This window comes from Pyrus communis, chromosome 14 (assembly GCF_041283825.1).
Source record: "Pyrus communis isolate YQ-2024b chromosome 14, ASM4128382v1, whole genome shotgun sequence".
NCBI lineage: Eukaryota > Viridiplantae > Streptophyta > Magnoliopsida > Rosales > Rosaceae > Pyrus > Pyrus communis.
In genome coordinates, this window is record NC_142578.1 from 22,661,434 (window position 1) to 22,684,130 (window position 22,697).

The window sequence follows — 22,697 nt, forward strand, 5'->3', positions numbered from 1 at the left end:
TCAAAACCAAGGAGATTGTGAGTTCAAATATTTTAAACGCCAGTTGTAAAATTAGAAAAATAAAATATTATGTCATCTTTTAACTTTGAATCATTATTGTATTACAATTTACAAATTATATTGATGATCTTCTATGTTTATAAATTAAAAACCTTTAAGATTTAACGAGGCGTCAATGACACGAATAATATAATACTGCTCGTAGTGAGACGGTCTTTCTAAAATTTGTGATCGAACAGTTCTATTTCTTTCTTGCATCATAGAAGTTTAATGAAATAGAGTACACTGGGAGAGAGAAGACAACACTTCTTTTTTGCACCTTCCCTCCCACCAGATTTATAGGCTAATTAAAAAGAAGAAAAAGAGAAAAATGGAAAATAATATTTGGCTTATTACAAATTAGTTGCATGGCTTGAGATGTTTTGATTAGGGCCACAAGGGAGGCAGCATTTTGTTTGAGCTACAAACCCCCTCTGCCCTTCAAGACGTGCCTCTTAAGACCTGGAATATGAACATTTGTAATATACTCCTTCCAATCTATGCTTCCAACATCAAATCCAAACTTCCTCTTTTCTTCCTCTGACATCCTCTCCATCAGTCTCTGAGTGTTGCTGTTGTCAAACCTGCACCAATTTATTAATTAAAATTCACGTGTTTTTCTTTTACTCGAGCGATATTTTAATCCAACTTAAACTACGGAGAATTCGGATGTAGGTGCATAGGGGAGCACACTGCTTCAGTGGATTGGGCCGGTCGGAGTGTGCTTCCCTTGCACTTGAGTTTGATCTCCTTCCCGTTAATCAGAGTAGTTTAGAATATATCAAAAGATTCAATGCAGTATCATACCTTCCACCATAGAAAGTATATGGCTCATAAATGCCAGCCAAGTACTTTGCTTGCTCAACTGATTTTCTGCAAATCATTTCTAGCTTCTGAGACAGCTTCCCGTTCGAGGAAGACAACGCTGTCAATCCGCTTCGTTGGAGGGCATCTCTCCAAATGTGAGCAGAGAAATCTTCCATCGAGCTGAAGAGTTTCATCGATGGAACTTGGATTGGCCTGCCTTTCGCGTCCTTGCACGGCGAGGAGTTGTAATGCTCATAGAGCAGTTCGCTCAGTTCTTGGAAATCCAAAGGGTTTGCAACTGACGAAGTAATCTGGTAGATGTTTATGTCTTGTTTCTGAGCTATTCCATGATTTGCAATCGCCGCCAACATTGCGTTAGCAACCATGTCTGCTGGAACCTGCTAGCATGTCATGCCAATTTGCAACTAAAATTCAGTGAATGAACATGTGATACACACATATACATACATGTTTGTGTGTACATGTATAGGTGGTACATATTTCTCCATGTCAATGTCATAAAATCAACCAACCATGCCTAAGGGCAAATTTAAGAAAAGAAAACTAGTCATTACCACATCGAGTACTCCATTTGGATCGACTAGAAAACCTGTGAGCTGCCCTTTTCCATAGTACAAAACTATTGGATCCATCATCCTGCGAAAATCGGAACAGCAGAGGTTTATTTCAAAGCTGATGTAAATCTGAAAAATGTAAACGACGTTTCTGTTTCAAGGTAAACTACACAATTAAGATGTACCTATTTCCTTCCATCCAACCAGGAAATGGCTCTTTGCAAGTGCTTTCGATGACACTAGGCCGGATTATGACTACGGGTATGTCACCTCTCATGTTATCAATCATCATTTCCCCCATTGCCTTGGTGAACACGTACGTATCTTGCCATCCGTACTTTTGTGCCCTGATTAGATGACAGTTTTGTAATGTTAAAACAATAATCAATCTAATTCAGATCTTAGTTTTGTCATGTTAAAAAGTTGAAGCCATTACCTTTCTAAACCCAACTCTTTCATCTTTTGACCAACCTCATTGTTTTCATAAGCTCCCTTGGAATCCAAAGCCAATTTTATTTCATTTTCGACATCAAGGGAAAAAAATCCTGGTGGGGTTTCAGATATGTGACTTTCGCCCGCTATGCTTTCGCCAATATAAAATGGCTTTTCCATAATTCTCCCTTGCCTTTGTCCATTAACATAAGCTGAAAATGAGAGGACAAAAGCATCAATCCTTAGTTAAAATTCGAGTTGGCAAAAGCAGTTCCATAGAAGAAATCCCAGCTTTCTGCTACTTACCGGTCGAAACTTGCAGGAAGAGTTTAAGTTTCTTGCACTTCTTTGCGAAGGCCATAAGGTGGCAAGGTCCTTTTGTGTTTATATCTATAGCTACATCATATCTGAAAAACAAAACGGTGCGAAAATATATCACAATCCGAACTCAATTTTTAGGAGGAATTCGTATACATGTAGCGAAGAAATGAGAAACTTCGGATGTAAAAGGCCATTTGACCTTTCATGAAATGTAGTGTTGGCTGCAGAATTTACAATTACATCAACTTCTTTCGCAATCAAACCGGCTACATCATCTTCTATGCCAAGATCTGATTCACACACATTTCCTACCACAGGAACTAGCTTGCTTAACATGAAGGATTGATAAGATTTTCCGTAAGTTTGTCTTAGACACTTGAAAAGCTCTGCATTTATGATCTACACAATAACAACCGTGCACATCAGAGTTGAAAGTAAGAGCAACGAAATAGAACAAAAATAAATAGATTAGAGAAAAACATACTTCAGTTTTTAATCTTTCCATTGCAGCTTCCTTGTTTCTTGCCTTGATCAATAGAAATATCTTCCCCACATCCGGCGCTGTCCTTAATATCTTCTCGATAAGAACTAGATGTTTTTAACAAAAAAGAACAACATAAATGTACACAACACATCAGAAGAGATCAAACTTAAACAAAGAAAAAAAAAACATCAAAAGTATGATTCTGTCTGTATTTAGTAGAAAGTTCTTACCTTTTGCTAGAAACCCGGTTGCACCAGTTATGAAAAACCCTTTTCCTCTAAGAAATTTTACAATTCCAATGCCATCATGCATCTCCACCAAAGAGGAGGACGATGAGCCACCAAAAGGCACCAAATCCTTCACTGCGATGTTGCTCTCTTTCGGGCTCTTCTGATCATTCGGAGTCAAAACCAGGCTTCCGGCATCCCTCACTGCCGCAGAAGAAAACCCGCCAGTCTTTACAACATTGCCACTACTTGACCCTTGGCACAACACCACACTCTTTTTTCTCCTCAACAAGCACCAATTCCTCTTATGATCACACACTCTCAAGACTTTATCTGGCGCGACTGCTGACGGCGGTGAGAAAGAGTTGAGGAACACAGCTTCCATCACTGCCAATGACATTGTAAAAGAAAAACACAAATTAATCAAATGAAAGAGGGAAAAAGGAGGATAACAAACAAAAGTTGCAGTAAAAAATGCATGGTTGGGTTGAAACCCTATCTAAACACTTCCTATCCCAAAAGAGAAAAAGAAGCAAGTAAACCACCTAAGATTTTGATGAGATAAAAATATTGGTAGTTTGGATATGGTTTCTGCAAACTTGATTTTCTAGAGAGAGAAAGGGAGGGTGGAAGGAGGAGGGAGGAGGGAGCAGGGAGCAGGGAGGAGTGAGATGGGAGTTAGGTGAATGTGTGGAAATGGGGTTGGTTTTTATAGGGGAGATTTTGGCACAAGAGGGAGCACTCTTTGGATGCCACCCCCTTTCACACTTTTTTTACCAACGGCAAACTTGGCGGGAACTCTCTTGTCATCTCCCACTCCCACTGTGTTTTTTTATGAGTGGTTCTTTGGGTGTGGTAAGTTTTTTATGAGCATATGATTTCCAAGTTTTAACCCAAAATAATCTGGTGTCAAAAAGGGTGTGGATGGAACATTGAGAAATATGATGCATTTAGTTGGGCTAAGCTCTTATGTAGGCCGGGCGCCGGTTGTGTATGGTTCTTTTTTAGCTATGAGTATGTCAATTGATAATTACCTAACAGAGAAACACAATTTGTTTGTTTGTTGTCGAACAACCACTTAATTTGACGATCAAATCTTAGAATTTTCTGTTAAGTTAGTCTATCTCTGAATTTTAGTGGACAAGGCCTATAGATCTCAGTTAACATTCATTTGAACAAAGCCTATAAACCTGCCTTTCAAAATTTCCTTCGGCAATGATCATTATATTATCTCATATAAACATAAAAGATTATTATATTACCTGACAATCTGAAAGAATGTTAAGTCAAGCGTTTGTAGTCCAACGGTTAGGATAATTGCCTTCCAAGCAATAGACCCGGGTTCGACTCCCGGCAAACGCAATTTACATATTTTCATATTTTTTCTTGTTCATTTGTTTTTTTTAATTTGGTTTTTTTAAGGAGAATTCTCGTTGTGGGTGTTAAACAAAAATTGTACACAATATGCAAACAAATAATTCACTCGATATAATTTTACCCTCATTTATTTTTCAAATAAGGTTTTATTAATTTAAGTTTGACCCATTCTAGACTATGCGTCTATTAATTACAATTCTTTGTTAAAAGAAAAAAACTTTTGATTCTAATATGAATAAATCGTAACTTGGGGATTTGGGTGTTTGATTTTGCGACTGCACCTGGGTCGAGCCCTAGATTGCTTACGTACCCTCATTGAGGGATCAAGTTACTCGTAGTTCTTTATGTATTTGTTGGGGTTTGATGCCTTGTGCAGTTTCAACTCGTGCAGGCAAGGAGCATTTGATGCCTTGTGCAGTTTTAGCTCATGCGAGAGAGGACTTTGAGCCATGGGAGTTGTTGGTGCCTTATGCAGTTTCAGCTCGTGCGGGCAAGGACTTTGTGCCATTGGAGCAAAACACAGCTTCGTGCCATTTGAGACTTGTTGCCGCTTCGTGCCATTTGATATTTGATACGACTTCATGCCATTTGAGACTTTTCTTCAGCTTCGTGCCTTTTGATATTTGGAGCGACTTCGTGTCATTGGCCACCTCGGAAATTTGATCCATTAAATTTAACGTAGCATAAGTCCATCGAACTTTGTGTATTGTGATGGTTTGTATTCATGGTAGTTGAAGTGATTTACGTCCTCCACGGATTCGATATCGGCATCGTCTTCACACATGATGTGCCTCCATGTTTACTTGCACCATCTTCAGTCAACGGTGCCCATGCTTGTAAGGTCCACGTGAGTTGCATTCAACGTTTTAGAGGAGCTTTTATTTTCCTCCCTTGATGCAACCTTCGGTGTATTTGAAACTCCACAAGTTTGACTTATGAATCAAATTTGATTTGAATTTATAGACTTGTATTCAGACTTGGCAAAATAAGATGCTAATTGGATTTATTTAAAACCCATATATGACCTTCGGTAATATCACCTAAAGGCTTTGCGAAATAGGACATTGATTTGTCTTTTCCTTTTGGTAGCCCAAGGCCTAAAGTGGGACTTCGAATCCCACGTGAGGTGCAAACTTCACTTAGCATCCCCTCGTGAAATGCTTCAGAGATCCCCTTGTTTTTGGCTCCAATACTCAGTGTCCTTCCTCCAGAAGCAAAATGCAATTCCGATATGCTTAGGCTCCGGTGGATTTCGTTGTATTTCGAATCTTTATCTGGAGTGGGCAACCGTTGATTTCCAAGTGAGCATGGGTAAGGTTTGTTGGAACTCAAACTCTTTTTCAAATTACTTCAATTTACCATCATTTCCCTCTCAAATCGCAAAGGCCATTTTTTGTGCAGGTCACAAGCTCTTTATTTATTTATTTATTTTCCTTTTCTTCTGCTGCATACTCTCACCACCTTGCTTGTGCTTCTTTTATGGATCGAAAATTTAGAACGAAAAGGAAAAGAAGGTAACAGTCAGGTGACCCTATATTGCAGCATTGAGTTCGTTGAAAACAAGTGTTGATTCATGGCTCCAAAGGTGAGAATTGCACTCTAAAATCTGTAGTAACACATTCTTCGTGTCTGCCATATTTTGAATGAGTCTCGATGCATTAGTGTCCGGTTATCACCTTCCGACATCTCCGTTTCTCCGTAGAGAGTCATAGGACTGGTTTTGACAGGAGGCATTGCACGCCTCTTTTTGGGCTCCCACCCATTTGCTGCCTTCGAGACTTGCTATTCTTTCCTATCAACATTTATGCAAGGTGATGCTCTACCCATAAATCTTCTTCAAGTGTCACAGCTCCACAAATGCACCTATTCTCTCATTGGACCGCAAAGAATGACTTTGCATATAAGACTTGGCTTCCTGTGTTTGCTTCCTTAGCTTGATTTTTTGACAGATGGCAATTAAAATGATCCTTTGTTGTTTTCAAGTCTCTTGACTTTACCCGACATGATAACCATGTGAATGGCATTCATCTTATCTAGAAGACTTCTCTTCTTCCTCATCTTCTGGAGTAATCTTTAAAGTATAGAACACCAGTAACGTGTCATCTTCTTGGAGCATGTTGTTCTGCTTTTGCCAACAACCTTCCGCACCGTTGGTGATTGAATGAAGAACAGGTTGCCGTCAATATTTGGAGTCGAACGAAACTTGCTCTTTCTTTATCCAAATCCATTGCTTGCCGTGACACCGATTGCTCCTTTCTTTCTTGGCATAGACGGCGAGTATGGATCACTTAGATTTGATTGGAACTTCACGGGGTGGTTTAGCCCACCCCGAAGAAATTCATGGGATTTTGGAGATTATTTCTGTTAATGTCAGTGGGGACTCCAAATCCTTTTCTTCATTTTTCTTTCAAACGTTGTTGTCTTCAAAACCTTTGTTGTGCCGAGAAAATGCCTTGACTAGCAGATTTTTTACCGTCCCCGTAAAGATCATTTTTCCGGCATCTCCATGTCTACATAGAGACATGCTGTGTCGAGAAAATGCTTAACGAGTAGGTCCTGGAATTTCTAACTCACAAACTGCTACTGGTAGAGGAGTAGTCGGGCTACCATTTAAGATACTCTCCTTGCATAGAAACCTTTTCTGGTGGCTTGTTGGCAATTTTCTTGTATAAGATGAAGGTTACTGACTCTAGGTAGTTGATTACGCCTCTTTTTTTTACCCCACTTTTGTCTGCAACACAACATCAAACAAGGGAAATAAATAATTTAACAGAACTTGTTTCATACCTAGTGATGAATGTTCTTCTTTGGATCTTGACATGAAAGCACGAATGGTTGAACTCCTTGTTCTCTTTTCTGGCAGTACTTCGTTGCTTTTTGGTATTTTCTCTCAAAGTTTCTTTTATTTTCTGCAGAGTCTCTCTTCCTTTTTTGTGTCTACTGATGCCTATTTATAGACATCTTAGGACGGCTCTAGAGCTGTTATGTGGGGGAGATAGAGGCCATGTCTTCCGCCACTTTTTCTTAACCTCTCTCACCGACTGTCCCAGTCTTCCACGTCTTTTTGTTGCAGAAAATGGGGAGCCCCTGTTTTGCACGTTACTTCCCCCCTTTAGTAGGAAGGAATTCATATCTTATTTATTTATTTCTATTTATGGATGTTGATTTGTATGTAAAGCCCATCCTCATCTTTTGGGCTGGATTACATTTTTATTTTGTCTTGTAACTTGATCCAATTTGTATGGACTCTATTTTTTTTTTAAATGTTATATATATATTTTTTTGTTGTTCAACAGTGGTGTTTAGGTGAAAACTAGCATTCTTAAGACCAAACAGTCGGGTCGAAAAGGGGGGAGAGCTCTCCGTTCCTGGTTCAATCATCCATTTTGGTATCTTATTGAACAAAAATGGTGATATTGAACAAAGCTTTATGTTTCTCCATTGATCAAGAATTTTGATTTATTTTATGGTAATTGCGTTAAGTATTGTCCAACGAATTGTTCATCAATACCTTACGGACAAACTACGTGAGAGAATCACAATTTCTTTGAGAAGGGTGTCATACCACCAACTGTCATGCCCGATGTGCGGTCCATCAAACATTTTGTCTTATGGGGTCAATGCATCACTTGCTAGAGAGTTCGACTCTAACATGCAATGGTGCTAGGAAGTTTTAACTACCAAATCAATCCACAGCTCGAGAAATAAAAAGTGAATTAAAATTTATTTCGATGAATGTTAATTTGGTACATCACTTATTTAATTAAAACATTTCATCAAGTACTTGATAAACATATAGTCATTTGTCAAATAATGCTACACGCTTGTTGACAGATGCTGACAACTTTCAGGTAGCATTTCACATACGCCGACAACTTCTGATCATTGAGTATGTCGCCTGGTCCCGGGTGAATTTGTCGACATATGCCAATGACAAGTGTTTTCAACAAGTGCAACACGTGTTGCCCAGATCTACCAAACAAAGCATTTCAACGAGCACTTGATGGGCACTCTTGAGTCTCGTCCCCCTTCCCCAGCCCCAGTATTCCTTGTACCGAAGAAAAGCACTTACAATAACAACCAATTTGTTGATTTTTGTTCAAGATCAATAATATAGTAAAGGGACACAATGAACTTGTAGGTGCCAATATTAATATATATATATATAATTTCCCAAACATTGATTTAGTGGTATAATTATTTATTTTGATGCCAAGCTTTTGCTTTGTGAGGTTGATCGATATCATATGTCGAGCCGGCTTTTATGGAGCTGAAAGGCGGGGGTGATCCACGCACCGCAACTGCATTGGGTGCCTGCCCAATTGAAGCAACCCAACCGAGACTTACAATGTCCGCAGTACAACTTCCCCTCCACTGCACCTTCTCCGACCGCCGTCTTCATCCACATTGGAGGCTCGTCCACAAAAATCGACGAACAATATTTTGAACCCTCCTCCTCCGACTTCGAGCTGCCGCCATCACCACCGCCACTTTTGGGTTTGCGCCGCCACGATTGCTCTCCCTCGCCCGGTTTGTGATCCAGAACATTGTCCTGCGATGCAACAACTCTTCGGCATTTCTTACAGCGGAAGGCTGCTGGTGTAACGGTTTCTTCAGCTCCTCCGTTAATTGGGTTTGCTGCTTCCACTCCGGAGGGAATTTCAATTTCTTCGCTAGTCATCTCCGCGATGATAATTAAATACGCAGCGGAAAATACAGAGAGTCTTAGATCAACTTCGTAAATCAACAGCACAAGAGTACTGGAATCCACCGGATTGATAAAGGTCTCAAATTTGTCTAAAGTGAAATCTCAATACCACAATAGAAAAACAGGATAGGATTTAGGGCTGGTTTGGTATTGATGTGTTTTGAAAAAAAGCTACTTCTGTTGTGCTGTGAGAATAAGCAGCTGTGAAATAAAGCAGCAGAGTGTTTGGTAAACTTTTTTGTAAAAGTGCTTTTGAAAAAAGAAAAGCAGTATTATAATATTTGGTAAACTTTTATGTAAAACAGATGTGAAGAAAAGGCAGTTTTTCAAAGCTGGGTTTTGCAGCTTCTTGTTTTTGGCTTTTTTTCACCCAAAACTATGAAAAAAAGCTAAAGCTGAATGTTTACCAAACACAAAAATAGCTCCCAGCTTTTTTTGATACCAGTTTTTTTCAGAATCACCTCAGTATCAAACCAGGCTTTATATAGCTACCACATCCATATTTAACTAGGAAACAATAAAAGGTAAACCCTAAATAACAAGGAAAACCCTAATCCTAATTAGGAAAGGAAGCCCTAATTTTTTTAATTTTATTTTAAGAAACCATAATTTTTATTTCTTTTAACAAACAATATTATCTATACTGATGAGAAAAGGTTCTGTTAATAATAAGTGGCAAGAAATCATAATTAATAAATAAACAAATAAACCAAGAGAGAAAAAATAAATCAAACGTATTTTAGGAGAAACAAATTCTATACATTGGCAAGTGGTGGATTAACGTTAGGGCCTCTTAATTCAATATGTCCTAAGTTAAAACCCTTATACTAGTCTTAGCGTAGAATGTAGATTATAGTAGAATATCGTAGTAACTATTTAAGGAAAATTAATAAAAAAAAGTTTTAAAACTTTGGATTTTAACAAAAAAAAAAACTATCATGAAACTATTTATTTAATAATAAAGCCAATAGAATGAAAAAGACAAAAAAAAAAGTTAATTAAAAGCGCGTGCAAGGAGCACGGCCCTTATCAGCAGGCTTACTACTGATAGACATGACAAAACTCATCTGGATAATAACCACTAATATGATGACCCCAAATCTCTTCTGCTTTTATAATGGCTTGTTTGTAATCACAAACCGTTTAATTGGCAGCGATGTGTGCGTTAATTATGATATTTCAAATGGTTTTTGCAAAATAAAAAGCTACCCTATTTTTTCCAGCCGACATCGAGTTGGGAATGAAACAGACCAATGACTTCGAGTTTCGTATTTGAAACCCCAAGCGATGAAGAACATTCTGATGAAGAGCAAGGTGTTGGCAATGACAATTTTGAATCGTCATGGTTATGGGACTTGGCATCTTACTCTGAAAGTCTCCCAAGAACATGAACGTGTCCATGGAAGACATAACTGGTTACCATCTTCAAATTTCAAAAATCGTCTATGATTGAATTTATTCTAAAACTTTCTAATAAATAATAAAAGAACATATGGAGTTGAAACCATCTGTGTTTAGTTTGATGGATATTTTGTATTTGACTTTATTGATTTAATTTGCATTATTTTTCAATTTTGCCGAAATTATTTATGAAATTGGATTAATAAGTAGATACTATTTATAAAACGAAACCAAGAATTAGGCACCATTTCTAAAACTAAATCAATTGGTTGAAACTATTTATGAAACTGGAGCAAGAACTAGACACTATTTATGAAACATGACCAAGAATTAGGCACTATTTATGAAAGTGAACCAATAACTAGATATTATTGATGAAACTAGACTAAGAAATAGACACTATTTATGAAACTGTACGAATTACTATACAATATTTATGAAACTAAACCAAATAACTAATCACTATTTATGAAACATGATCAAGAACTAGGCATTATTTATGAAAGTGGACCAAGAAATAAACATTATTTACACTAGTACAAAAAAACACTTTACGCGACGTAGGTCCTTCGTCACGCAAAGTTAAAAAACGTCGCGCAAAAATTAGCCCAACCAACCTTTGTCGCGCTAACCGTCACGCCAAGGCAGTGACAGAAGGGTTTGCACGATGAAGAAGAAACATGCGTCCCACAAAGAGGCTTTGCACGACGCACATCCCTATGTTGCACAAAGGCACCTAAGCCACTTTGCGCAACATAGGTTTCTTTTTCGTCGCACAAACTTTTTTTTTTTTTTTGGTCAAAAATATTATTTTTTAATTTTTAATAAATATTGTAATTAAATTCTATAAAATGATTAATTAACCAAGGAAAAGTATTTAATTATAAATTATATGAAAATGTACATACAAGATGTTCAAACAAAAAAGAAAAAACCACAAGTAATCTTCTAGGTTTGATACATCAGGCTACTGGGTATTGGCAGGGCAAAGTGGCTCGGAGATCGAAGATGTAGCAAGATCAGGTGTTGGTAGCGAGATTTGGAGGCCGAACATCTGTATAGCTTGTGCAAGGTCTCTCACGTGCTTGACATAGGCCCTCATCTCCTCGCCCTGGACCGCAAGCTGACCTTTTAGGATTGTCACTTCCTCCTTCAATGCATCAACCTTTGATGTGTTCGATTTGGAAAAAGAGGCACCCGTCTCACAAACCCGTCTCCCCAATCAATGGAGCACTCACGGTTGGAGCAGTAGATGCTGATAATGCGAGAGGCGCATTGGTTACATTCCGACGACGAGTGATCAACTGCGACATCTATACACTTTTTGAATGATAAAAATATAACATTAAAAACTAATCTTTTCTTGCATTTGAAACTAGAAGAAAAAAAAAAGCAAAGAAAATTGAACAAATAAACCATGTGTGAAAAAAGCAAAGAAAACTGAACAAACATTAACCGAAGATTAAAAAATGTAATGAATTCAAGGTAGCACAATTGATTAAAAAGAGTCAAACCTAAACCAAGAGACCTATCCTAATCTGTCAAACCCCCAACCCAACTTTCTATTTGTTAGTCTGTATGTACATTTTGTGTGTGCGCATGTGTATGCGGTGTTCAAACCAGATACAATGACCTAAAATTGTAGTTGTATAAAATACTTCCATACAAAGTAGTGTGATGCATGTTAAATTTTAACCAAAATTTGTAAATAAATGCACACATAGATGCTTAAAAAAAAGATGGTTGAATTAACTGGTAAAGGAATGTAATATTCTAATTTAGTCCATGTAAAACAAATGAAAATGTAATTCTTAGTTTGGCCAATCCGCTCTGTAACACTGTAAAAAAAATGGGCAAATAAGGTCTAGTTTACGGAGCTATTTATCGCAAATATTATTAGTTTATCGCAATCAATGAACTCCCATTTGAATATGCTAGTGTGCTGGTCTGTTACTCTCCCTTTCGCAGTGTACCTAAATGACCCCATAATGTGTGCTCTATCTTTCTCTCTCTCACCTTGTTTCATACAGTTAGTAGGGACAACAAAATCTAGATTCTCTGCAAAAGATTACAGTGATCATATTGCTCTTGTTCGTGCATATGATGGATGGAAAGATGCTGAAAGAGAAGGATCAGCATATGACTTGCAGAAAACAAAAAAAAACCAACACTGCAAAGAAAACTGATCCTTTCTTGCATTTGAAACTAGAAGAAAAAATCAAAGAAAACTGAACAAATAAACCATGTGTGAAAAAAGCAAGAAAACTAAACAAACATTAACTGAAGATTGAAAAGTGTAATGAATCCAAGGCAGCACGATTGATTAAAAAGAGTCAAACCTAAACCAAGAGACCTATCCTAATCTATCAACCCCCTAGCCCAACTTTCTATTTGTTAGTCTGTATGTACGTTTTTGTGTGTGCGCATGTGTATATATGTGTGTTTGAGAGACAGAGGAGAGAGATGGTGATGTTGCTTCTGGCAATTTAAAAATACAATATACACCAAAAAAGCCAAATATGTTTTGATAGGTTAAAATTTCTAAATGACATCACACTAATCATGTGTACTTGAAATGAGTTGAACCAACCCCAACCTCCAAAAACTCAACCCCCCACTTGCAAATAAGCGAGCAGAGCATAATATTCAGAGAAGTCTTTGTTCTTCCATAGGCCACAGTATAGTAACTTCTGGTGAGGGACTAATAATAATAGATTCTTAGCAAAAAATAAACAAGTACAAGAAAGCATCTAGAGATGGTCCTGAATAGTACGAAACAAAAGATGGTTCATATCGATAAAACACAAATACCATAAGCAAATGAAGAGCAAAAGTGAAGGTAGCCCTAAGTCTGTCAAGTGGGCAAAGATGCCTGAGTACTGAAGGTGCAACCAGCTAGGATCCTAAACGATGAAAACAGTCTCATATACTTATCTGATGTAAAAACTCATGTTGCATATATGAAGTTCAAAAGGTGCAGATGTGAAAAATTGCTTCGTAAATTGTTCTTACGGGATGTTTAGCTTGCTCAGATCCCCTAATCGTGGAGAGAGAGAGAACCGATGAGACCCTTGTAGAATGAAAGATCCCTGCAATGTTAACGTTTCAAATTCGTTACAAAAAGAATTCCATCCCTAATCAAGATTTAGCTAAACAAAACAACTGACACTGCAAAATAAATATGTTTTATGCATATGTTTACAATTAGACATCAAATTTGTTGTGTGTTGTTCAGTTCATAATATGTTGCAAACATAATGCTGGTATGAAATGAGGAACAATCATACTCACAAGGATCTTAATTCAGAGAGGCCCCCAATGTCGCCTTCAATTTTCCCTTTCACGTTTATTGTTGATAATCCTCTGCGTCGTAAAAATCTAAGGCTCAATTCTATGTATACACGAAGATCAACTTAAGACAATATCATATCACTATCCAATGCTCAATTCGCATCCAAATATCCAATTTACTCAAACAAACAAAAATATACAATTTAAGCAAATAACCTGCAAACAAGGTTCACTTTAATCAAAATCCACATCCGATTACTGGTTTTCTCATCAAAATTCAAGCAATTAAGCATAAAATCTCACTTTCCTCAATCACCTAAACCTTCATTCCTCCCTAGTCCAGCAAGACCACCTCCATGTTCATACACAAAACACACATACAGATCAACAAAATTGCAAAAACTTCACATAATCAACTTGAATCACATCACGAAAAAAGCAAATTGACCCTAAACAAGAACCAACATCCAATTTTATCTGGAGATTTTGATAAAGTACTCAGAAATCAACATGCAATTTGACCCTAAACCCTAAATAACAAAAACCCATCGAAAATCAGAAACCCTTACCATGATTTTGGGACTTGATTCGCGTCAGCTTCGAGATTCGCATGGCTGCCCGTCATTTAGAACGAGAGGGGGAGAGAACCGACAAAGTAGTGGTGGTGGTTGGATTCGATTGTGAAGACGAAAGACAGGTTTGGGTTCAAGATTTGGGGTTCAAGCTTGCGAAGAGGAGAGAGAGTTCTACGGGAAAGTGAGAGGGAAAGATGAATGAGGGGGAAGAGAGAGGTCTACGGGAAAGAAAGAGTTGGAGTCCAAATTGGAAAATTGAAAAAAATGCCTATTTTTCACTATTGCACCGCCAAAATTATCACAACTGGCGCAACGTAGGTATACGTCGCACAAAGTGGTTTTGCGTGATGACCACATTAGGGCATCGTGCAAGGTATTTTTTTTTTCAAAAAAAAAATTATTATAAAAATTACCGAAAATGTGACTTCACTCCTTTCAAATTCAAATTTTTTTTTTTTACATAAACCCCACAATAATTTTTTTTACATATATATCATTCAATTTCTTAAGTGTTATAAGTACAAAATAAATAAATTAAAATCTACTTAGTAAATATATATACCATTGAACTTGATGGGAAACGCATTGTACGAAACTAGTTTCAAAGATTCAACCGTCATACTTGTTTGTATATGCTTTGAGATCGCATACGCCAAAAATCGTAAAAGACAAACATGCAGAGATCAAGTAACGGGACAAAACTTTTCAACGGTTATAAACAAAAAGGCATGATTTAACGGTAGTTTTAACTCCAATTTTGATATTTTTTACAGCTACACTTCTAGATCCTATATGAATACAATGAACTAATTCACTCGTCAATTTAAAATATTTACACAAGTGGATACCACAAAATCTTATGTTATACTTAATGAAAGTATAAATAAACTCTACGTGTTAGTGAATCTATCCTTTTTATGAGAAATGCATTGTACGAAACTAGTTTCAACGATCCAACCGGCAAACTTGTTTGTATATGCTTTGATATTGCATACGCCAAAAATTGCAAAAAACAAACATTCTAATATCAAGTAACTGGATAAAACTTTTAGACGGCTATAAATGAAAAATCACGATTTAACAATTATTTTAACTCCGATTTTGTTGATTTTTTACAACTACAATCCTTGATCCTATATGAATACAATAAACTAAGTCGATCGTCAATTTAAAATATTTACACTAGTGGATACCACAAAATCTTATGTTATACTTAATGAAAGTATAAATAAACTCCAAGTGTTAGTGAATCTATTGTTTTGATGGGATACGCATTGTACAAAACTAGTTTCAAAGATCCAACCGTCAAATTTGTTTGTATATGCTTCGAGATCGCATATGCCAAAAATCACAAAAAACAAACATTCAGAGATTATGCAACGGGACAAACCTTTTCAACAATTAAAAATGAAAAATCATCATTTAACAGTAGTTTTAACTTTGATTTTGATGATTTTTTTATAGCTACACTCTTTGATCCTATATGAATACAATGAACTAATTCGATCATCAATTTAAAATATTTACACTAGTGGATATATACTTAATGAAAGTATAAATAAACTCTAAGTATTAGTGAATCTATTATTTTGATGGGATACGCATTGTACGAAACTAGTTTCAACGATCCAACCATGCTTCAAGATCACATACTCCAAAAATCGCAAAAAAAAACAAAAAACATTCAGATATCAAGTAATGCGACAAACCTTTTCGACGGCTATAAACGAAAAATCACGATTTAACGGTTATTTTAGCTCCAATTTTAATGATTTTTTACAGCTGCACTATTTAACCCTATATGAATACAATGAACTAATTCGATTGTCAATTTAAAACATTTACACAAGTGGATACCACAAAAGAAAAAGGCAATTCAAGAACCCCAAAACTTGCGCCGCGCAAAGTTTTTTTATTTTTTTTCCCTTTTGCTTATGAGTACAAAATAAATAAATTAAAATCTACCTAATAAATATATATACCATTGAAATTGATGGGAAACGCATTGTACGAAATTAGTTTCAACGATCTAACCGTCAAACTTGTTTGTATTGTATATATTTCGAGATCGCATACGCCAAAAATCCCAAAAAAAACAAACATTCAGAGATCAAATAACTGAACAAAACTTTTCGATGTTTATAAACGAATAATCACGATTTAACATTATTTTAACTCCGATTTTGATGATTTTTTACTGTTGCACTCATTGACCCTATATGAATACAACAAACTGATTTGATCGTCAATTTAAAATATTTACAAAAGTGGATACCACAAAATCTTATGTTATACTTGATGAAAGTATAAATAAACTCTAAGTGTTAGGGAATCTATCATTTTGATGGGATACGCAGTGTACGAAATTAATTTCAACGATCCAACCGTCAAACTTGTTTGTATATACTTCGAGATTGCATACGCCAAAAATCGCAAAAAACAAACATTCATATATCAAGTAACTGGACAAAACTTTTTGACAATTATAAACAAAAAATCACGATTTAACAGTTATTTTAACTCCGATTTTGATGATTTTTTATAGCTACACTCCTTGACCCTATATGAATACAACGAACTACTTCGATCGTCAATTTAAAATATTTACACAAGTGGATACCACAAAATCTTATGTTATACTTGATGAAAGTATTAATAAACTCTAAGTGTTAGGGAATCTATCGTTTTTATGAGATATGCATTGTTCAAAACTAGTTTCAACGATCCAACCTTCAAACTTGTTTGTATATACTTCGAGATTGCATATGCCAAAAATCGCAAAAAAAAAAACATTCAGAGATCAAGCAACATGACAAAACTTTTCAACGGTTATAAACAAAAAATCACGATTTAATGGTTATTTTAACTTTGATTTTGATGATTTTTTACAGCTACACTCCTTGACCCTATATGAATACAAAGAACTGATTCAATCATCAATTTAAAATATTTACACAAGTGGATACTACAAAATCTTATGTTATACTTGATGAAAGTATTAAAAACACTTTGCGCAACGCATCTGTACATTGAACAAACAGCCTTTGCGTGATGCATTGATTGTACGTAGCGCAAACAACCTTTGCATGATGCATTGGCTCGTACGTCGTGCAAAGTTATATTTTAAATAACCAAATGACATCCAAAATCCAAACCTAACCCCTCTGATTTTCATTTCAATTCTTCCAAACTTTGAATTTTTTTTTTAATTTGCATTGTATGTTTTGAAAATGAACTTGTGGTTATTGATTGAAACGGGAACCACCAATTTATCTTTGTTTTGTGACTATCTGCTTTTCCAGTTCTGCTTTTGGTTTCTCCAATATATTTTTAAAGAGAAAGTATAGACTTCAAACTTTTAAATGAAGGAAGAAAATATACATTGCAATTTGCAAGGTTTGTGTTTGTGCAGCACAACATTTAAAGTTCCAATTGAAAACAGAAACAGAAAATAACTCTGTAACAATTAGGCTAATAGTTCAACATCATTGATTTGTTGCCCTGGTACCTTCCATATTTCTCTATGGGTCAAATGATTTTGATCAAGATAAAAAAATTTGGCATATTTTAGATTGCTGAGCAAAAACCAATAGATTGACTCCCCAAAACTGTTTTGCGCGACGTAGGTGCACCTGAGTCGTGCAAAGTTGGGAAAAAAAGTGGTAAAGCATTCTTGGTTTGGCGCCAAATCTTGCGGGACGCACAAAACGTCACGCAAACATACTTTGCGCGACGAAATTTGATGCATCTCGCAAACATGTTTTTGTACTAGTGTTATGAAACTGGACCAATAAATAGTGTAATATCACTCAATTTCATAAATAGTGCTTAGTTTCATAAATAGTGTTCTGTTTCATAAACAATGCATGTGATGGACACGCAAGTCCAGCGTGCCAGGTTTTTTTCTTTTTCTTATTTAATATTAAAATTGTGTCATTTTCATTAAAATTTAAGTTCTTGTATCTTTTTTTTATTAAAATTTAAGGGTTTTTCATTAATATTTAATTCTTTTTCATTAAATAAAGTTATAACATGATTTTTGGTTAAAATAAACTTAGCTCAAGCTATTTTCATAAAGGCTTCCAATTATCTACTTCTTTCTTCTCTAGGAAAAAAAATAAAAACAAAATAGTTATCAAACGGGGAAGAGTAAAAAATATGTATATAAAGATGTACATAAGCATGTACGATATTTACACTTCGACACTTAAGAGCGGGAAGAGTAAAAAAATATTCAACTGTTCACACAAGTCATGGAACAAAATATAATCAAATCCCTTATCAACTAATCGTGATCAAGATCATCATCATCATCATCATCGTTAATGCAATGGTGATCTCCAATCAAAATTCTTCTTAGGGTAATCTTTCTGTACTTCTTTTGGAGGAATGAAGCAATCCATGGACAATCCAGGGACGTTGAATGCAACATCATCAATCGTCCATGTTTCTTCCAGCCGCGTGATCGCTGACCCTGTCTTTAGATTGTCCCCAAACCGTGTGATGATCACATTCGTCTGACCGGCGTGTGCGATCATCACACCCTCCACCGTCCGATAGTCCTCGATTTTCGTCGACATTGTGGTCTCCCAGTAGGTAGGGTAGGCACCAGGTGACTGGATCCTGGTTAAATAAGAGTCCTCTAGGTACACTAGCAGCCCATTTCTTTGGCTGAAGTAGCCAAATATTACATGTTTGATCATCTCTGCTGTGCTATCACTTCGTTCAGCCAGATCCGTTTGATCAGCTGACAATTTCAAGACGAAGCAATCAACGCCGGAGATTTGCTTTTCCCCCACGTACTGCGCTGGGGAAAATACAGCTGATATTGCCATTGGATCTAATCCCTACTAACCAAAAATAAAAAAACGTCACCATTGATATAACATCATATATAGTATGTGAAATCTGACACGTAACAGTAGAATTCACGTACTTATTTTTACAGGAGATTATACATAATCGGATATATTATGATAATCTTTGATCGAGCATAAAGATCATTGGATATGTTTAACTTTGTGCCGAGGTTACATCCAATGGTATTGGTGTTTGTCATGAATCGAAATGAATGCAGGATAGCTCGCATACATATTGTAAGAAGAGATGATATACGTAGCCGGTTACTTATATCAACGAAAAACGACCATTGGATTTGTTGACTGTCAACGCATCCAATGGTTTTGATGTTTGTCATGAATTTGAATGAATGCAAGGGAAAGAAAAATTCCTAACATGCATGCAACAAGAAAAATTCAAAAGATACTAAAAAAATCAACAAATGAAAGAAAATTATTTGCAACAAGATCCGGTAATTTGGCTGGTAAGATCATGTCTTAGTTTGCATATGCAACTCTACCAAAAACATTTAAAAAATAATTAGAAAAATAAGTAGATAATACCTAATCAGATATAAAGCGCTTATAGTACAAGCTGAAAAGCACATTTCAGCTTATGGGTAGCGTGGGTCTAACACATCCTTTTTTTTTTTTTTTTTTTTTTTTTTTGGGGGGGGAGGGGGGGGGGGGGGGGTTGTCGTTATAGATCTTTGCTTATAATTCTCTCTTCAAATCTGTTAGATATGTAGAAGATGCAAACGTAAAGGGAACTTGTCAAAACTACCCATCATGGATGTTTGAGGAATTTTCTAAGTAGAAGATGAGTGCTTGCTGGTGTGTGCAGTTTTGTTGTTCTTTTCATGTGCTTTTCTATATATTTTGAGTACCCTTGTAACATAAAATACGCATAATATTTATATTGTCAAACTGTGAAACTGAACTACACGCTATGATGAAAGTCGATGTCGATATGGTCTAGATTCTTAATCTTCCGAGAGTACATTATTCTACTATGTACAAGCCAACTCTTGCTTAACTATAGCAATTTTGACAAAGGAACGTTTTTACGTGCTTATTTCTTTTGGAGTTCCTATATGCACTCCAAAAGAGTCGTTTTGCACTTCATCCGTATGTACGTATTTTTTCAACTGGGGAAGAGTGCACCTGGAGTGCAGGATGACTTATTAGTTCTCAAATTTTGGTGACACTTCTCTCAATTAACGAAAATTTTTATTGTGCGTAGAACACAGGTGACACATTATGCATCATTATATAAGTGAATAAAAGTTTTACTTTCTAAATTGTTAAATTTTTAACACAATTATTTTACCACTTATATAATGATATATAATGTACTACCTCATATTTTATGACCCTAGAAAAAATCTCTACCCTACCTAATATTTCTGCTGTCACAAACTAAAAACCCGCACATCACCCACCCACCCCCCCAAAAAAAAAAAAAAAAAAATTAAAACAACTAATTTTTAATGTTATTTGGGGAAATGTGCGAGAAAAAACATGCTATATTACCTAACAAGCAACACCTATATTTATTTGTCCCTGGTCCCGTCTGGCACATTTTCCCAGTGAAAGCTAAGATTTAGTTAAATTATACTAATTTAAAACATATTTAGTTAAGTAGGACTTGCCTGAAGAGCTCGCCGGAGTGGACGAATGCGGCCCTTGGCAGCGTGGACACCTAGCCACGGCGTGTGACGCCAAGCGACTATGCCATCGCTACCAGCTGCCACCTTGTGACCACCTAGAACTAGCTCAATCAGCCACTTGTTAGGAACCATCTGCCACATCACAAAGCACCCTTTTTCCGAAACTGCGGTGGTTCCGGCAGCCGAGCCACCACCGGGGCCGGGATCATCAACCATTGCCATCGTCACTTTCCCAGTTGCGAAAATGTTCTTCACTTTGCCTTCTAGCTTGCGGCAACCGGTGGCAGCTGTGAAGTGTTGTATTATGTATTGTGCAGTTGAGGAAACCTTCTTAAGAAAATCATAAGAAAAAAAAACATTAAATTAGAGGGACAATAAGACTTTTCCCTGCATGAAATTAGAGTAAATATTTCAGTACCTTTTTTCTGAAAACAAATAAAATCCTATTTAAATCATACTAAATTACATTCTAATTACTTTTTCTTTAATAACAATTTTAATTTAGCCTAAGGCCAATCATTATTATATTCTCACATACATGGAAACTCACTTTCCCTCAACAAAAGTAAATCCAATAAAGCTTTTAAACCAAAAACAAATTTACGCTAAAAGAAAAATACCACGGGTTTGTTGCTTAAGTAATTATGAATTTACGAGCAGTTATATTCGTAGCCGAGGTCATTTATTTGATCTCATCCTCTCACATCGTTCGGTGAACAACGTATCTCAGTTACTAGTCACCTTGCTAACCACTTTCACAACTATGTATGTGCGACCAATGGTCAGCAATGTAATTGGTAAAGGTGGTCCAAACTCGACTTTTAAGCCAAATACAATTTTATGTTAATAAATAAACAAGACTTTTTGCTTAGTTAATTAAGAATTGTTATTTCTGCATCCAAGGTTCTGTATTCGATTTTTCCTTCTCCAATATCGTTTGTATAAGAAAATGTAATAAATAAATAAATGGAATGACCTGCATATGAAGGTACCAAAGTATCCAAACACATAATGAATCAATGATCAAACCATCATTACTAAATAAGGATGGAAAAGTTATGGAAAGTGGCGAGAAAATAGGTACCTCATTGAGGGGTAGTTTGGGGAGGGCAGAGACAGGGAAGAGAGGGCAACCAAGAACACTGAGAAGCACATTGAAGTCGGACCTCTTGTGGAAGAGCACGAGGGGAGAAAGGTGGGTCTTGATCCAGTTCCGCCACGGCTGAGTGCTCCGCAGAATGCCTTTGCTCGACCGGTTAGCGGCGTCCTCTTCTCCGTTGATGTTCGGCTCTTCCGACAACGGTGCGAGCCGGTTCATCTGTATATTATGAATCTCTGCGCTTCTTCAATGGCTGTGTGCTTCCTCTGTTTTTTCGAGAGAAGCAAAAGGAAGCTTATGTTTGGTAGAAGCAGAGCATAATGAAATGGGGGAGAGAAGTTAATAGAAAAAAGTGCTTAAAAAAGAGAGGGCAGGTCTGTATTTACCCTTTCCACCCGTATGGTGGCTAGGATATTTACAATTTGATATAACCATATGTTTAATATAGAAAGTAAACAGGACACTCAATATTACGGTCTGGTGATATTTTTCTTCACTTAAGTGAGAGATCTTATGTCCAAATCTCATAGATGACGAATTCAATACCAAATTAGGTTGCTCATTGTGTGGTTTAGCCGAACTCCCTCCTCCCCTTAGTGTAAAATATACAAAATATGCAAAGTAAACAGGGATATTGGTTAGTTGTATTTTAACTTGCTTGAAAGTGAGAGATTTTAGGTTTCTCCTCTCATAAATGATAACTTTAGTATAAAATTATTTCTCACTTCCAAAGGTCAAAGGCCTGGCATGAGACTCAACCCAAGGACTCATGAGTTTGACACTCAATATGTTATCACGAAGCCTTGAACTCGGCGTGAAAATTTTGATAACCGAGAGTCCAGACCCTGACGCA

The 22,697-nt window shown here is 36.4% G+C and overlaps 2 protein-coding genes, 1 long non-coding RNA gene and 1 other non-coding gene across 5 annotated transcripts; 1 reads left to right on the top strand and 3 right to left on the bottom strand.

The window, feature by feature from the left end:
• Nucleotides 1-215: 215 nt before the first annotated feature.
• Nucleotides 216-3,552, bottom strand: MS2 (Jojoba acyl CoA reductase-related male sterility protein). The gene is made up of 10 exons (XM_068451215.2): nt 3,431-3,552; nt 2,889-3,272; nt 2,659-2,762; nt 2,374-2,573; nt 2,160-2,260; nt 1,858-2,065; nt 1,607-1,768; nt 1,422-1,503; nt 847-1,244; nt 216-623 (listed from the first exon to the last, which is right to left on the bottom strand). The coding sequence occupies exons 2-10, from the start codon at nt 3,268-3,270 to the stop codon at nt 461-463; spliced, it is 1,800 nt and encodes a 599-aa protein (XP_068307316.2). The 5' UTR covers nt 3,271-3,272; nt 3,431-3,552; the 3' UTR covers nt 216-460.
• Nucleotides 3,553-4,175: 623 nt separating this feature from the next.
• TRNAG-UCC (transfer RNA glycine (anticodon UCC)) lies at nt 4,176-4,247 on the top strand. Its single transcript has one exon. It is a non-coding gene; the product is annotated as a tRNA-Gly (tRNA).
• A 6,983-nt stretch (nt 4,248-11,230) lies between these two features.
• Nucleotides 11,231-15,912, bottom strand: LOC137713878 (uncharacterized). The gene is made up of 4 exons (XR_011065342.2): nt 14,232-15,912; nt 13,663-13,734; nt 13,384-13,460; nt 11,231-11,691 (listed from the first exon to the last, which is right to left on the bottom strand). It is a non-coding gene; the product is annotated as an uncharacterized LOC137713878 (long non-coding RNA).
• Nucleotides 15,913-18,369: 2,457 nt separating this feature from the next.
• On the bottom strand, nt 18,370-22,177 carry LOC137712068 (uncharacterized). 2 transcript variants are annotated; one of them, XM_088683875.1, is made up of 3 exons: nt 21,830-22,177; nt 20,728-21,075; nt 18,370-19,084 (listed from the first exon to the last, which is right to left on the bottom strand). In XM_088683875.1, exons 1-3 carry the CDS (start codon nt 22,061-22,063, stop codon nt 18,560-18,562), a joined length of 1,107 nt encoding a protein of 368 aa, XP_088540001.1. In that variant the 5' UTR covers nt 22,064-22,177; the 3' UTR covers nt 18,370-18,559. The 2 variants fall into 2 exon arrangements, with proteins under 2 accessions (XP_088540001.1, XP_068307315.2); XM_068451214.2 differs by having other exon boundaries at nt 20,728-21,072; nt 21,830-22,155.
• Between the last annotated feature and the right edge of the window lie 520 nt (nt 22,178-22,697).

What these genes read in the sequence shown, in the direction of transcription:
- MS2 (XM_068451215.2), bottom strand. Translation starts at nt 3,270, where the DNA reads ATGGAAGCTGTGTTCCTCAACTCTTTCTCACCGCCGTCAGCAGTCGCG. An exon ending in AACCGGGTTTCTAGCAAAAG is followed by an intron (nt 2,763 to 2,888) that starts GTAAGAACTTTC and finishes AAAAACATCTAG; the next exon opens with TTCTTATCGAGAAGATATTA. An exon ending in GGTTGGATGGAAGGAAATAG is followed by an intron (nt 1,504 to 1,606) that starts GTACATCTTAAT and finishes CGATTTTCGCAG; the next exon opens with GATGATGGATCCAATAGTTT.
- LOC137712068 (XM_088683875.1), bottom strand. Translation starts at nt 22,063, where the DNA reads ATGAACCGGCTCGCACCGTTGTCGGAAGAGCCGAACATCAACGGAGAA. An exon ending in CCAAACTACCCCTCAATGAG is followed by an intron (nt 21,076 to 21,829) that starts GTACCTATTTTC and finishes GATTTTCTTAAG; the next exon opens with AAGGTTTCCTCAACTGCACA. An exon ending in CACTCCGGCGAGCTCTTCAG is followed by an intron (nt 19,085 to 20,727) that starts GCAAGTCCTACT and finishes TTTGGTTAGTAG; the next exon opens with GGATTAGATCCAATGGCAAT.